The sequence below is a fragment of the Falco naumanni genome, chromosome 10 (genome assembly GCF_017639655.2).
Source record: "Falco naumanni isolate bFalNau1 chromosome 10, bFalNau1.pat, whole genome shotgun sequence".
NCBI classification, from domain to species: Eukaryota; Metazoa; Chordata; class Aves; order Falconiformes; family Falconidae; genus Falco; species Falco naumanni.
Window position 1 is genome coordinate 15,816,666 of NC_054063.1, and position 16,575 is coordinate 15,833,240.

Here is a 16,575-nt window from a genome sequence, read left to right on the forward strand (position 1 = left end):
GGTGAAATTTACATGCAAAGTCTACAGCTCTTAACACTGGATTCAGTGCATACTTTCAGCTGCAGCTTTCCTACCTTACCTTCCTACATGAGGAAGGCTTAGGATTTTCAGTAGTGCTCATAAGTACCCCTCATTGGCTTGCTCTTCATGTTCACATCTTTGACATTTATTGTAGTGTCATCAGGAAATGCTAGTACAAAGATGAATAAAATGTTGACTCCTCTTCTAAGTCAAAGATGTAGGGGGTTAAGATATAATAAAGGAAACTATAACATCAACATTCACAAAATTCTCTAATTAACTGAACAGAGATGCTACAGCTGAGTCAGGAACTTAAGACTTCCTTTTTTTTTCCCCCCCTTTTATTTTTCCTCATTTAAATTTCTACGATCTGCCCTCAAGTCATGCTTTCAGAATTATTCCCACTACTTTTCCGCAAGAGTTTTCATAAAACATTACAAATACACAGCCAGATAGAGGCATTTAGGTATGGATTTATGCTGGGAGCACAGCCTTGAGATGTACCATCTTAAGCAACAGTCTTAAATGGATCAGTCCTGTTTAGGGCTACTTGACAGAGACAGCTACACATATTTATCACCTATATGACAGCACAGCTCATTCCATAACTGTATTTATCTATTGCTGCTTGTTGTTGTAGAGAAAATCAGGTCACCATCATGACTCTCATGTGCAGCTCTCTTGTTTCTGGATAGAATTCTGCATCAGGCAGGCATTTTGTGTTGTCTTCCTTTCACACTGTGTGCAAGAAAGCAGGCAGCAGAACAATCTGCTAAAAAGGGTCTTCCTAAAACACATTTGCTGTTTGTAAAGGGGGAAAAAAAAAAAAGGAAGAAAAAGAAAAACCCAACCAAACACAAAAAAACTACCACAAGAGATCATAGCAGATCATGAAGAACCTGTCCCCAAACCCAGTACATCAATAAACAAATAAAAAAGTATACTGTATATACTGTATTAAGCAAAGAAATAACAGATAAAAGAATAATGGTAAGGTAAGTAAGACAACTGAAATTAAGACATTCTTTACAAATTGTAGATTTCATACCTCAATGACATTAAAATTGCTTTAAGCATTTTATTGCTTCTAGGGTCCAAATAAAAGGATTCAATAAGCAACCTTCCTTGAGATTAGATTTTTACTGTCAGTACTTAATGTAGTTGCAGAAAATGGTTATAACCTTCTTTTCAAAACATTATTACTTTGGTCAAAATTTAGATTTTTTTCAAATGTTCCAGTAACCACATACTGCCATAAAACTCATATAACTTCTTTCTGCCTGCCTGAACGAAATGAAGACTTGGGGAAAAAAAAAAAAATCTGCTACCTTCACTCTATCCATTTAAGTGTCACAATTCAAAAATGCATATGCTGATCCTCCCACTGAAGCCGTCAAATAATTTTCTATTAATTTCAGTGCCAGAAGACACCAAGAGTGATCGTTTATTTTCCTCATTCCTAAAGACTATTTTGAAGATCCGAACTTCAAGTTTTCTGAGTTTCATCAACCACTAAGTTAGCAAAAGTCAAAGTCTTCAATACATGTGAGATCAAGTCCCAAGGCAAGAGAGATTCTAGAGAAGAGAAATTCAAGGTTTGCTGCTCTTTATTCCTTGAAATCCTGACAATCTGCCATCTTGCAATCTTCATAACTTCTAAAGGAAAAAAAGTGCAATGACAGACAGAATACCCTTCAGAAAACACAAAGCACCAGTTCTAGACATGCAAAAAGAAGCTTCTAGGCTTCTCAGAAGTTTCCAAGGGTGGCAGTGGTGGAAAAACAGTAAAAAGTGCATTGCTTGGTTATGTAAAATAAAATTAAAATGCCTCTGACACATCTATCTATTCTTTAAGTTTTCAGGTATGCTGAGTGAAGCAGTTCACAACAGAACAGACGGCACACCAATCCATCACACTTAAATGCAATCACAGTCAAATGTACCATCAGCTAGTGCCTAAACTACAGAGATGCCTTTAATACTCCCCAGTTAGCAATCAACCTTTTCCGCATTTGTTCATAATCTCAATGAATTGTTTCATTTTAATGCTTTGTTTTCCTTTTCTTATCCCATGGCAGTTAACTGTGCTTTTTAAATCAGGTATTTAAAAAAAAAAAAAATCTCCTTTTCCAATTTTATTCCTGTGTGAGAGGAGAGAGCAGTATTTTTAAGAAATATAAATTACTGAACATATTTTCCTACCTGTTGCAGTCCACATGGAGCAGAAGGTGGGATGCACTAAGTGACACAGCAATCTTGTGCCACTGTCCATCTGCCAGACGGTATGGGAACACCTCTGTCCTTGACTTCCCATTAAACCTGTAGTGGTATCTAATTTCATCCCGTAGGCCACTGCTCTCCAGTTCAAAATAGCTGTATGTAAAACGTGAAGAAGAATCAGTTCCATTTTTTGGTTATTCATTGCTTCTGTGTCTTTCTTCTTAATTCACAGACTTCTTTAAGCAAACACCACATGGAAGGTCACAATATAAAGAAGTTACTCAACATGGATTAGCTACCTGTTAATTTTTTTAACAGATGCAGAGAGACAAGACTATACATTCAGTGTGTTAGAAGCATACCAATACCAACTACACAACAACAGCTCATGTCCAAAACACCATTCAATAGTCCTGGAAACTGAAATCCTCTTTCTACCCACAGAACAGGTTCAACTACAAGAAAATGATCCTTATTCTTTTCACCAAGATGTTCTGTATGAACACAGGATTTGTAGGAAATGCAAAAATAAAGAACTGTACATACCAATGAGAAAGAAAAAAGAAGCCATTAAGGTACAAAACCACTAGGCTAGGAAATCATTAAATTTGTATTTATTATTTGCAAATTCACTTTTAAAAAAAATAAATAAAAAATAACCACATTTACCTTTTAGGACTCCCCTACATGCAATTGTGCTTAACTCATTTTCTGACTTTTATTGTTACAGCTGTAATTGTTCAGCTTTACAAGGGAACAAAACCTCCTGGGTGGATTAGGTGTCCCAACACCTGGCATAAACAATCAGGCATTCAAAACCTTCAGCCAGTTGTCACAGTCATAGGAGAGCTAACAAAGCATGGCTCTTAACTGGCTTCATGCTGGTGGGGGGAGCCAACTCTGTTCCTAAGGTGACTTTAGCCCTTCCAGGTGGTAGTACATTGACAGTGTAAAAAGTGAAATCATCTCTTGGACCTCAGCTCACACAGAGCACTTACAGCATATCAAATCAAGGCTCTTTTTTTTCCTGCTAAAATGAAGCCCTGGGCATAGAAAGCAGGAGATGCAGACCTCCTTTTATAGCAGAAATAACTCTACAACTGAGTGCAGATGTTAGGTAGTCCCTATTCCCATCCACCTCCACAGTGCCATGTTTTTCCCTACTGGACAACACACAGTTTCAACACGGCAGTTGAAAGATGGGTGCTACTTTAGGTTTAAAAAACCCCAAAACAGTAGAATAATGAAATCCACTTCCAAACAATAATTGCAACACAAAATAGTAAATATCCAGATGCTGATTTTCATTTATACACAAGCCTTTTACACTGCTTGGCTGTACACAGACCCTAACAGCCAGTGTGCAGAAGCATTACATGAGGCGTGCGCACTCCATCACGAGTAGCTCTTAGCAGTGAAGTGGAGGCTTTTTAGAACATAACTGAAAAACAGAGTTCCTTGGGAGGAACTTACTTATGAGATAAAACACTAGCTGGGAACATGTGCAAAAGATTGCAACAGACTAGAAAGGGGAACACCAAGACAATAAATCTTGACCAAAATAGAAACTCCAGCCTTCCTAACTCCGGCCTTCCTCTATCCTGCTGATGCCTTGCCATTACATTTTTCATGCAACATATGAGCATTATCAGGTCACCTGAATCAAAGACTCAAGTGGCAAAGTAAAAAACACAAGCAGATAAAGGCAAAATCAAAACAGTATGAAAACACAGCAGGCATAGGTACAAATAAAATACATGCAGTACAGAGTGGAAAAAATAAGAAAGGCTGGTGTTGTGAACGAACTGGCCTGTTTCATGGGCATGAATGTACAAAGAGGGCAGAGCAATAGGAGTTTTCTAAACAGTAGAGCAGAAAGTTGATTAACTGCTAATCACCACCACCTCACATTAAAATAACTTAATCACATTCATAAGAAATCTGGAGACGGCATCTTTATTACTTTACTTTGATGCTCAGTAACAACACAGTCTATATGTAGAAGATACTGCTGCTGGTGTTTCCAAGCCAGGAAAGCACTAGGACAAGCACTGTCAGTGACATCATACTTACAAAGTTAAACATTTCACAATTACCATCTGCTGTCAAAGCACAAAACAAAGTCATTAAAGAGATTTTCTTTCTCTCTTGTTCAGATAAACAGCGGTGAGGCACAAAACTTCAAAAAAATGAGGGAAAGCTTCATAACATTCTAGGATCTCTCTTACACGCAAAGTATTTGTATAAATACATACATATATATTTACATGATTGATGATAGAAGCTTAAGTGCCTGAGAGCAAGACGAGCTGCTGTTGAGGAAGCACATCACTTACTGCACTCAGTCTTGATAATCTCCAATAGCCACAGAGCTAACTGCTCACCACACAATGTTTTACTTGTTAATAAAAAGCCAACAGCCCAATCCTGGAAAGGTCGCTCAGATACTGTATTTAATCACATCTATGCTCTATTATTTGAACAGCATAGGGAATTGCAAACCAACATAGTTTCGCATCTGACAAGCTTTAGTGTCAATAGTTACGTCAGGTCTAAAAGCAGCTTGTTGTTTAGTCACTGAGTTTTTTGTCAATATCCTGACTAATATATATAACACAAAAGTGACTAGTTAAAGTTTACTGCAATAGCCAGTGCTGACATTTTTATACATGTACACCTAACGTACTGCTAAGTGCCACAGGACTGTACAGAACACCAGGTTTTACCTCTTCATTGATGGGAAACAAAGATGATGGCAGACAAATTCTGCACCTATTTTTCACCACCCTTTACCGAGTGCAAATCAAAAGCAGTTATGCTCAGACTAACAACAGTAAACAAAATCTCAACAGCAGAAACTGGCTGGATTAGCCCAACTTATGTCTAATTCAAGTATTTAAAAAATGCAAGGCAATGTAAACCAACAGTTGCACTGATTTTATTTTTTTTTTGAAGATGCACAAATTCACATCAAGACCTTGACTACACACACACTTCACCATGTTCACAGTTCAGAAAATGTAGTTGTCTTTTCTCTACTAGAATGTAATTCATATGTAAATAGCTTTCTCAATAGCAAACATCACCTTCTCTTTCCTCCTTGCACCATACTGTGGAGGAAATTCTCTTCAAAAAGCAATGACATAAAGGCCATTCACTTCTGAAAATAAATGCGCCTGCTATGTGTTCAAGTTCTAATCTACAAATCGTGGAATGGAAGACAAACAAGTGGAACAACATAAGCTTAGGCAAGAAATCATCAACCTGTGAGAAAATACTTAGTAAAGCCAGAGAAAATAAATGTTTTGGGTTTTTTATAGTATCTATCTCATCTTTGACTTGCAATGCCATTCAACAAGTTTTTATCTACTACTAACCAACAAGTAAATAACAGGGGGGAATTAACAGAAGCTACCAAACAAGAGGTGAGAAAATTAACTAATCCCTAATAGGTATTTTGTAGGTACTTCCTAGTACTTTGTGAGGAAGAAGAAAACATAGGAACAGAACGAGTCGGGTTCCCAGAAGGATTGCAGCATCTGGGACCGCCTCAATAAGCGTATCATCAGTAAGCAAGTGTGAACTTTCAACGTTGCCATGAGATCCGTATCAAAAGCCCACGGGAGATCCCCGAGTATACAACTAGTTCTGCTTCTGTATCACATCTGCATGAAGCCTGCATGTCAGCTTGCCACCTCAGTTAGCCCCCTGCTACCCTCCTCAAGACCTTTTCCAAGAAAGAGAGGTGTGAGACAGTAATCTACTTGACAACTTGTTAGCACTGAGTGATGGTTTCTTGTTTTATTTGTTATTTCTTGTTGAAGATTTTTTTAATATATTTTTTAAACAAGCATGATCAAAAGTAATGTGTATTTTGATAGATTAAAATCCCAGAACACATGTATTAAGAAAGCTCACTGTTTATGGAATGGCAATACAATATGACCTTGGCTAAAATTTTCCCACTACTAGTATTTCGATGTTTGCTAAGCATTTAAGCTACTGCTGGCTTCTTTTATACAATTATGGAATTCAAATGCTTTTTATAGGTCTGTCCACAGCGTCTCATTCAAATCCCAATCTGTAAGAGAAAAACATGTTGCTAAATTCAGATTAGTTTTATGCACATCAAAAAAGTTGGGGTATTTTAAAATCATGCAATGTGCCTTACAGAATATTATTCCACAATCAAGATGCTTTACAGTTCTGTCTGAAAACTTTTGCAACCTCTATGTACCTCACACACAAATATTGTTATGAGAGGATAAAGCCTGACTCAGTGATGTGTAATGCCTTCCTCCCTCCACCCCCCCCCTTTCTTTTAGTCACAGCCATAGTGAATATTTAACTGTCCATTTGACAGCTCGTTTCACTTCTAGATCAGGAGAAAAAAGGTGCCTGAAGGTATACTTAAAGTTGGTAACAACTGCTGTGGATGTAATGACCAACAAAATTGGAAAAGTCATTATCAACATTAAGTAAGAATATGTAAGACACCTGAGGCAGAAAAAGCAAAATATTTCTTTAAGGCAAGTTGCCTTAATCCTCCATCTACATTAAAGAAACATAATCATCTATTCACTATATCAACCACAGCAGTGACCTTAACCTGTGACAAACACCACCACATTTCATTCAAAATTTTACTGCTGTCAGATTGTGGTAGTGGCCAAAGGAGGGAGGGCTCACACACAACATGTGAGATAAGACCCCAAGAAGAGCTCTAGGATACGTGACCTTCTGAATATCCTTAGTGTATACAGCACTTTTTTTTTTTTTTTTCTGATATTTACAAAGCTAACACCTATGATAAGACACTAAGATATCCCCCAATGAAGACAGAGAACCATCTGGTAAGCACAATAATGATTAAATGCTCAAATACAAGCTCTAAGAACTAAAGCAAAACTACTTCTTTGCAATCAGTTCTGGAAATCTTCCCCTTTATCATGTTCAAACATAAATAAAGCAGAGTTATCGTTCTGCCTTTACAACTTTCGTCATTCCTGATCAAGTGCCAAATGAAGCCCCACAGCCTCTGTCAAGAAGCAGCACCAGCACTTAAAGCAGATGCTCTTAAAGCTACTGAACAGATGTCCCAGGGCAAGGCAGCAGGCACAGATGGCATCCCTGCGAATATGTACAAACTTGGGGTTGCCATCTAGTCAAAACACTCGTGCATCTGCTTAACATTGTGTGGGAGAAGGTCACAAAATCACAGGAGTTCAAGGACAGAAGCACCATTCACCTTGCACATGCTGCAGAAACAGTACAATGTTAAGGTCTCAACTGCTGGAAAAAAAAAAAAAAAAAAAATCGCTGCCACAGTAAGAATCAGGCTGTTACTGTACAGAAGTTTCTGGAAAGTTCTGTCAGTCTGGTTAAGGCACAGTTTTATGCATTTTTTTTTTAAATAGAAAAATGAATTTGAGGCAATTTAAGAGACCAACCTATCCGGTGTCGTCAGCTAGATGTTTGAGAAGCTACTGCCTATTTGGACATGTTTATGCACATAGTTTTTTCATTTCACAGAAGCATCATGCCTAGCAGAGTATCAGAACATTTAATGATGTTTAATGATAAAAATGGCTTCAGGCAAGACTGTGCTTTAGCATCTTTGCAAAAACAATTCTTGATGTATTCAGAGACGAAGAGCCAACAAATCTGCATCCGTTATCACACAGATTTCAGGACTTTCAATCTACAGAGATACTGTGATGCATCACACATCAGTACACTTTTGGCCTTTCACTGTTCCTTACCCACCAAGTGAGTCTGTGTGCAGAGCGGTACACACAGCACATTGCTATTTTGTTTGTGCTGCCAAGTGGCTTAGCCTGGACAGCAACGTAAAAATAACTGAGATCCTCTAACGCTCCCAGCAGAAAAGAATCCAGGCCAAAAGCAGGCATTGGGTACACTATGCTGCAGATAAGATGGCAGGCATATGCCCAAGACCATTGTCTCTGTCAATGAAGCCATACAGAGCAAACGCAGTGCCTCCGAAAACAAGAGATGCATCTCTTCAAACAAAAGTAAACACTCATCTTGGAGTTGTCACCACGGTTCTTTATGGATGCAAAACTAGAATAAGTTACAGCCATCAAGGCAAATATTTCAGTTGCTTCCACACGCACTGTTCTTGTACCCTAGTTACTATAAAAGTGTAAGATGCCAAGCTCTGAAGCATTACACATTGTGAAACACTGGGTTTTGAAAAAATGCTCTTACACACTCAAGTGTACAGATCCAGTCCTCCGCTACATATGCATACTTACAAACCATACAAAGCTATTTTTTACAGCTAATTTAAATAGGGACAACTTGAGAGGATGCGCAGCAAAACCATGCATGGCAAATCTTCACTTATGTAGCATTAAAGACTTACTACTGTGGCAGAGATTACATACTGATATCATCAAAGCTCACGAGCAAAATCAGGCTGACACCAGGTAGCACAAAAGGTGTCATCAACAGAAGAAGGATTATCAGTGACAATGAAGCTATCTTGCTGAAAAACCAGATTAACTTTCTACAAAAGAAAATGCAAAAGCTGAATCTCATATGTTGCACAGACAAAGACTCTATCATCAACTACTGTATTCCGAAAGTATTCCTCCTATACCAGCAAATCCAAAGTAAGCCAAAACTTAATACGAAATTCTTTCAAACCTCTCAAGCAAAAGCCTGAAAGTTCAACTTCACGGTGCTGTTGGCTACCTAAACAGAATGTTTTCAAACATTTGTATCCTTTTATTTCAAACACAAGGAACTAAATCTAGTCCATTAAACAACTTTATTTTTTCCAAGCAGACCACTCTGAGGACAATAGGAATCATATCAGCGTAGCTTGAAACATTTAGCAATAAACACACCTATAATGACATTTTCTATATTAAACATTTTGTCTTTTGTTCTACAAATCTTTTGTCTTTTGTTCTACAAATCTACATGGCAGCTGGGCATGCAAGCTGCAAGGCATTAAGCATTTATGATGCATTTGTGTACCTGCAACAAGGCAAAGGTCATCCAAATACAAATTTACTTTCTTCTTTGATCATATAAAGAAAAAAGTAACCTCAACATCTGCCTGCCAGCTAAAAGACAGCTGAAGTCAGAGCAGGTACAATGCAGCTGCTCATTTTCAAGGCGTGTGTTAAGACTGACCTTAAGCATTTTTGTTTCCGTTTCACAAGTCTAAAAATCTGTCTTCACCGGAGCTGCTACCAGCCTACTACCTGAAAAAGATCTAGTCTCTCTCCTACCCATAGTAAACCAAGTAGGTAGTGCCAGACTGCACCTAAAAATAGTACAACATCTAAGAGGTTTCAGAGCTAGCACAGTCACACAGTCAGCAGGACAGAACAAAGTCTATCATTTGAAGTAAGGTGAAGTCATGACTCCTTAGCTGCTACAGCTAAAAAAAAAAAAAAAAAAACACCAAACCTCATACACATACAGACACAAACACCAACAGGAACCAAGACATCTCCACTAAAGGTAGGTATCCACAAGAAGTGGCCAAGTCATGGGAGAAATTTGATTTTCTTCCCTCAGAAAAAGCAGAGGCTGACCTCACATTAAGGGATGCAGTCTAGTGTAACCATCCTGAAAAGATGGCCTCACTCACCTGACTACGTATTCCCACCTCATCCTTTGCATCAGATTCAGCCATTCTGTTACAGTAAGGCATGTCAACACAAGGAACTAGTGTGACAGAAAAGTAACCCGACAGAAGAAAAGAATCATTTCTTTACGCTCCAAAAGCAAGTCACCTTGCACTTACACTATCACTGTAACTCTAGCAGGGAATGCAATCCACCCAGTTACACTCTGAAGTAGTCCTTGAAGGGCCCATCACCCACAACCATTGACAACAGGTTAGTTTCCCCAATGGACCATTCGCAGTCCACAAAGCATTTGTATCCGAGGACTTTCTGAATGGGGGCTGTCGGGTTTATGGCTAACCTGAGACTTTGAGCTGGCGTTAGCTCAGGGATCATTGTAGGTATGCAGAAGCCTGGAGCTGCCAGTGTGACCAGAGAGCCCCCAGCAGAGCCGTAACCAAAGCAGACCATAGCCCCAGTCCAGTCCCTCCCTTCCTCATGCTCATCACTGCATCAAGGGCTCAGCTCAGGGGATCCCCAAATCCACAATTTCTAAATACCAGATTTGAATAAAACAGAAGAGGATAACACAGCCTTTTAAACTAATGAGGTCTGCAACCCAAGTCAAACTACAGTATCTGAAAACAAATTACCTTAACCACTGTGTCCTTAAAACAAAGGTTCTTCCCTCTGATCTTGCTCTCCAATTCAGCAGCTGTTCAGTGATTTTATGTTTTGACAAATTCCACACATTTCTGCTAGATTCCCAGCAAAAAATCTTTTCCTTTCCACTCTCTCAAGGCTCCCTGCTGATCTCTGGATGCCCTCAGCCTCCATCTGCCCTGCAGGCTTCTTCCTTCCCCTTCTTCCCTTCCTGCCAGCCACCTGAGCACGCCAGCTTTCCACAGCTGGCAGACATCAGGGCACACACAGCCACCCTCCTCCCTTTCAGCAGGCAGTACTGACTGCAAGGAAAGCACACACGCAACATCACTAAACTGCAAAAACCAAAAACCAGACACATCACCCACCCTAATGTCCAGGCAAGCGAATAACCATTTGTGAGTAACATGTTGCAAACATCTAACAGTCTTATCAACCAGGAGAGTTACATTCTTAATGAGCAGCCCAAATTCAGTGGACACAGTTTTCAGAAAGTTGCATTCAGTCTAAATTCGAGACATTTCCATTCTTTGCCTACATCAAAGGCTCATAAAACAATCAGAGTAACTCAGCATGTTGGGAGAAGACTCCGGGGGGACCCACACATCCTGCTCCTGGCTGACCACAACATTTCTGCACTGTCCAAATTCAGTTTTAAAGAGTTTCAAACTGTCAGCCATTCTGCTCCAATTGCCAACAAGGTCCAATCAATGTGTTTCAACAGCTGGTTATCAGCAGCATGTTAATGCTGCAGAGAGACAACAATTGTCAGCCTACTGTACATAAAACACCTGCTCTCAGCAGGGAGCTGCAAGATGGAAGGTAGCTCCTCAAGCAGTAACTCCTCTTTCACAACACTTAAATCAGCGTAAGATGTATAGAATGTAACAGTTCTTCCTCACCTTCCCCTTTTGCATACTTCAGAGCCAAGCATAGAAGCAGGTGGGTCCAATTCTATTTGCATCTCTAAAGACCTTTCAGGAAGGGGAAAAAAAATTCGGGAAGAAATAAAGTTCACCTGCTTGTTCCACTATTAAAATACTAAGGGCTGCATAGATGCCTCATCACCTCATTCAGAGGAATGGACATAAGTAAGGCTGGATCTTTATATTCTCTGTACAGCTTTCCAGTTTAGCAATTCTACATATAAATATTAATGAAGACGTGACCTTTCCCCTAAAAGAAAAAGGTTAATGGATACATTTGTGAATTTTTTTCCTTTCCTTTTTAAATACTGGGCATCTCAGAGTCCAATATGCGTATACACAACTTGCAGAAAATCATCTAAAATGTAGTATGGAGTAAATCCAATCTTTCAGGCTTACAACTAGGGTCAGAAGTCGCTTGCATAGGTTTCTTTTCATTAATTAGGTTTCAGTGTTCCATTAACTAGCTTGTTACCCTTCTGTGTTTTTAATCAAACATATTATGGCCTGGTAGCCTTCCAACTGTTATTTGTAACCATACAGCTTTCATCTACTCCTTAACAGTCTCAGAAGCCATTCATGGTGTCACCAGGGAGAAGTATTCCACAATGTACTACAGTCCCATGCTTGTTTCCCCTCCCCACCCAAAACTGCCTTGCTAGAAATAAAAATCCTTTGCTATGAGCCTGACATATTTATCCGAATCCCTCTGAATATTTATATAAACACAGTTTGCTGTTATATAGGGAAGAGCCAAATTCTCCACTCAATAAATCCATTTCACCATAGCAATACAATTAGCTTAGACATTTCCAAACATCTGGTGTGGCATAAATTTTCCCAAGCTCAGGTCCTAGACACAGGTTATAAGCATAAAAACTAAGAAAAAAAGAAAAAACTTAGAAAATTTAGAAAAAATAGAGTTTTTAGCGCTACCTGTAAGAAAATCTTAGAAACAAATCTTATGACTTGCTCCCTAGTTCTATTACAGTGGGATCTCCCATTCTGAAATACTCTACAGACAGTACGACAACACAAGCACAGAAAGTTAGTACTAATAAACACAAAGCAGAGAAGACAGACACAGAACACACACACAAATAGCAGGGAGGAATAAGCAACTTGGCATTCTACAAAACCGTTAGTTTTTCATCCCGCTTTTTTAGTAACCAGTAAGAGTAACAAAAGCAACAATGGCTTCTTTGGGAAGGCAAGGGGAGTGGAGGGGAACAACACACAAGACTGAGGGATCTTGAGGAATGTGCACAAGGAGACCTTGAGGAGAAAAACAATAAGTGTATTACCCTATTTCTTGTGGGTAATTCACAGGTAACAGTTTTCCATACTCCTCATTACAACGCCCAGTTTCTCTGCTTTCCACAAAACTAAACCAATGGTTAAGAAAAATCTTTCTTTGGAGGGCAGCTTGTTACAGAACAAGTAAATACCCAACAGGATACTTTCCAAAAGTCAAAGGGAATTTTGCCTGATGAAAGATTAGAAAACCTGATCCAGAGTTATTACCTCCCACGTCATGGCCAGATGACAGCTTGGCAGCCAGCTGCCGGTTACGTGTAACATACTGTAAAGACCAAGGGTCCTCAAACTACGACCCGCGGGCCGGATACAGCCCCCCGGGGTCCTCAGTCCGGTCCCCTGTATTTACAGAACCACCACCCCCACCCCACCCCTGCCCCCGCTGGAGGTTGAGGGGGAAACCAAGCAGCCGCAGATGACTGCCTGGCACTTCATCCGCACGCCAGCCCCCTCTTTAAAAAGTTTGAGGACCCCTGGTAAAGACTGTACTTCTTCTTACTTCCTTTCAGGTAAGTACCAGAGTCCCAGGTGACAGGTACTCGTGCTACTCTGATATGAGGAGGTTCAGATTTGTACATTAGCAGAAAAACCATTCTGGACTCAATACTTCATGACACCATAAGCTTAGACACAAGTAGTGGTTCAATAGTGGCTACCTCCAAAAAAAACTGTCAGCAATTAAAAGGTCATTATTGAAAGTTTGGGCAGTTGGAAAGTTTGGAAATTATGTGAAAATATTATAAGCTAGTCAGTAGGGTGATCATTCACCCAAAGAATGCTGGCCACTCTTTTCCACATACCTTACCCATTGCTTCCAAGCACCAAAAGCCTTAGAATGCATCTGATGTACACCAATGATTTCCTTTCCTGCTCACTGTAATTTATCATTTTTATAGAAAAAGTACAGGAAGAGTTTATGACTTTTTTTTTTTTTTTTTTTTGGGGGGGGTGGAATTTTGACATTAACAAGAAAAGAAAATATTGCAGCAGCCATTTGCTTTTAAATTGTGCCCCAGAGTAGTCAGGAAATCATACTCAACTTCTTTGGTGAAAACCAGCATTTCAAAGAACGTCTGAATTGAAACAAACTGACACAAAGCCTGGGTACCTGAACATCCTTGTCAGATTCCTCCAGATACTGATCTCAACCAGCGGTGGGAGGGAACCATCAATATGCCTCCAATCCACCAAGTAAACAGCACAAAGGCAATGCTGACTCCATCTAATTTATGTTCTTGAGCTTCGGACCATGCAAGGCCAGAGCAAGTAAGGAGGGGGCAGACAACTTTGGATGAAACTGTATTAAATCACCGTTGAAATAAGGATTCATTAGGAGTTGGATTTTATATATCTTGATGGCCTTTTCAAAGTGTCTTGGTGGTCCGAAGAGTCCAAGGTTGTGAGCAAAATAGCTCACAAAGATCTTCTAGGAAGATCTGGCTAACATAATTCTCCAATAAAGAAAACAGTTTCCACCTTCTGCATCCCCAAGTAACATGTTTGTCCATCCTGTACTACATTTTGTTACCTATAGTTTAGAAAAAAAAAATTATAATCTTCAAATTTACCACTGTATTCCAGATAGTATGTGCAGACTGTGTACAGTTATCAAACTGTTCAATTAGACTTGATCTGTGTTAATTAAGCCTTCCACCTTCCAAGCTGTATTTTAATACATTTGGATCATGAAAACAGAGTCTTTATCATCATTAGGCTGATTCAACAAGATAAAATATTAACAAAGATGCATTTATCATTATTGTAGTATAAATCCTGTCCATCAAATGATGATATAAATTAACAGCAAATCTCTAATTGTTGTGAAATATCCATTTAGTATACAAAACAGCATATCTGAATTACTGACTTTAAAAAAAAGCTGTATTCATCTTATATTAATACCTTTAAGAGTTCCATTGAGTTGATGGAAAATAAAATCCTGCTAAAACTCACTAGACAGATTAAATATAAACGAAGCATATTACTGCTTCGTGGTGACCATCTCTACTATATACATCATGCAGAACTTCCTTTTGAACTAGTTATGCTGTTATGCTGGCATATGTAAGCTAGAAAATATATGTGTGTGTGGTTGTGTGTACATATATATATACACACACCTTTTTGTCGCTTGGAATAAAACCTATTCATCAACCATGAAATCTGTGCACAGCAAAACAGACATTTCTTATAAAGATATGAACTCCTCTACCAAGAGCTAGCACAGTTTTCTTTATTCAGGTGTCATTGACCTCCTGCATGTTCTGAAGTCTCAAGCTTTTAACTTGGCCACTTCTGGTATGCTGATAAGTTAAAAAACATCATGTTCTTAACTACAATATCTCTTATTTTGTGCATAATGGAAAAGTTCTTGGCTTTTCCATAGTCAAAAACTATACTAGTTAGGTAATAAATGTGCCCTTATACTTGTTCCCATAGGTCTCCATCATGCTGAAACATAATGATGTTTCTTACTATTCTCTTTGCATTGTCTATTTTCATAGACACATGGAAAGTTGAAAAAAGCTTGACAAAAAAAAAAAAAAACTGGCTGTCATCAGAACAGAACCACAATGATTATCAAAAGCTTCATAGGAGCAACAATTTGAAAAAGGCTTCCCCTGTAAAAAAGGCCTGTACCCATTTCAGTTCACATGCAAAGCTAAAGACTGGCAGAAGACCTGAGCAGCATCAAAACATCAACAGCAACATCAAATTAGCAAGCTGAGAGTTCTGCTATTACATTGATCATAATGACCTCTTCAGTACACCCCAAATCTTTGCTCTCTACTCTTCATCAATGTTAAAAAGTATTTTCTCCACTGTCATCCACTTTATTAACGTCTGTCATCACAGACCTAAGGGTTTGAAAGCACTATCCTTACCAAGGTCCAAGTAGCAACTTATGAAACTAGAGAAACAAACAGTGACTTTGTTTTAAGTGATACAAGAGTCCAGGAAAGAAAGATAATAGCAGTAACTCATCGGACATTCAAATTTTAACAGCAATCATTAGCAACACTGGACATGTCTGTTTCAATTCTTGCACAGAGCTACATGAACTGATACTACCTTGGTTACTACACAGAACTACAAAGGTTTAAGTGAGACTAGCACCCAGTCCTTCAACTACATATATATTTAAACAGATGTCTAATAATTTGAAATACTAGAGATAACCTCAGTGCCAAGGACAACAGCAGCACATTTTGTTCAGTCAAGATTACTCCTGCATAGCACATCTCTCTACCAGCTTCTGTCTCTGTCCATCAAGATACAGGAGTTAAGCAGCTAAATCCAGAAAAGGCCATATCTAAAAATCCACGTGCCTTGCATTCTATAATCATCACTGCCCGTCTAGCTTGACCTTGGATTTTGCTGAGTGCATGCATATGTCCCTAAACATGGGGCAGCGTTCCTCTGTCAACGGCTCTCCTCAATTTCCTCTTCCTTAAAATTAAAAAAAAAAAAAAAAAAAAAACCACACAAACAAACAAAAAAAAACCCAAATCCATTAACATGGCAAACTGATCCTGTTAACCATGACTTCAGACAGCTACAATGGCCTGGAAAAGCTTGGAGGAATGAAAAAGTAATGACAAACAAAATGATAGAGCAAGAAAAGGAAAACAGGAAGAGTTGCAGGGAGGGATCCTTGTGTAATGTAAAGCAATATTCTTCTATATTGAGACAATGGCCTGGAAAATGAAAGAAGGAATCAAGTAAGAGACCAACAAGAAAGTAGAGGTGACAGAAAAGTATTATGATAGAATAAGGAAGTAGAAGAGTCCTCCCCTTAGCTATCCTTGCCTGGACATCTC

The 16,575-nt window shown here is 38.9% G+C and overlaps 1 protein-coding gene across 3 annotated transcripts in view; it reads right to left on the reverse strand.

The window, feature by feature from the left end:
- The window catches only part of NELL1 (neural EGFL like 1), a 292,473-nt gene that overhangs the window by 249,643 nt on the left and 26,255 nt on the right, over positions 1-16,575 (reverse strand). For all 3 annotated transcript variants that reach the window (XM_040609298.1, XM_040609297.1, XM_040609295.1), the window contains exon 4: positions 2,224-2,394. In XM_040609298.1, the coding sequence (XP_040465232.1) occupies positions 2,224-2,394 (171 nt within the window). The remainder of the gene's footprint in view (positions 1-2,223; positions 2,395-16,575) is intronic.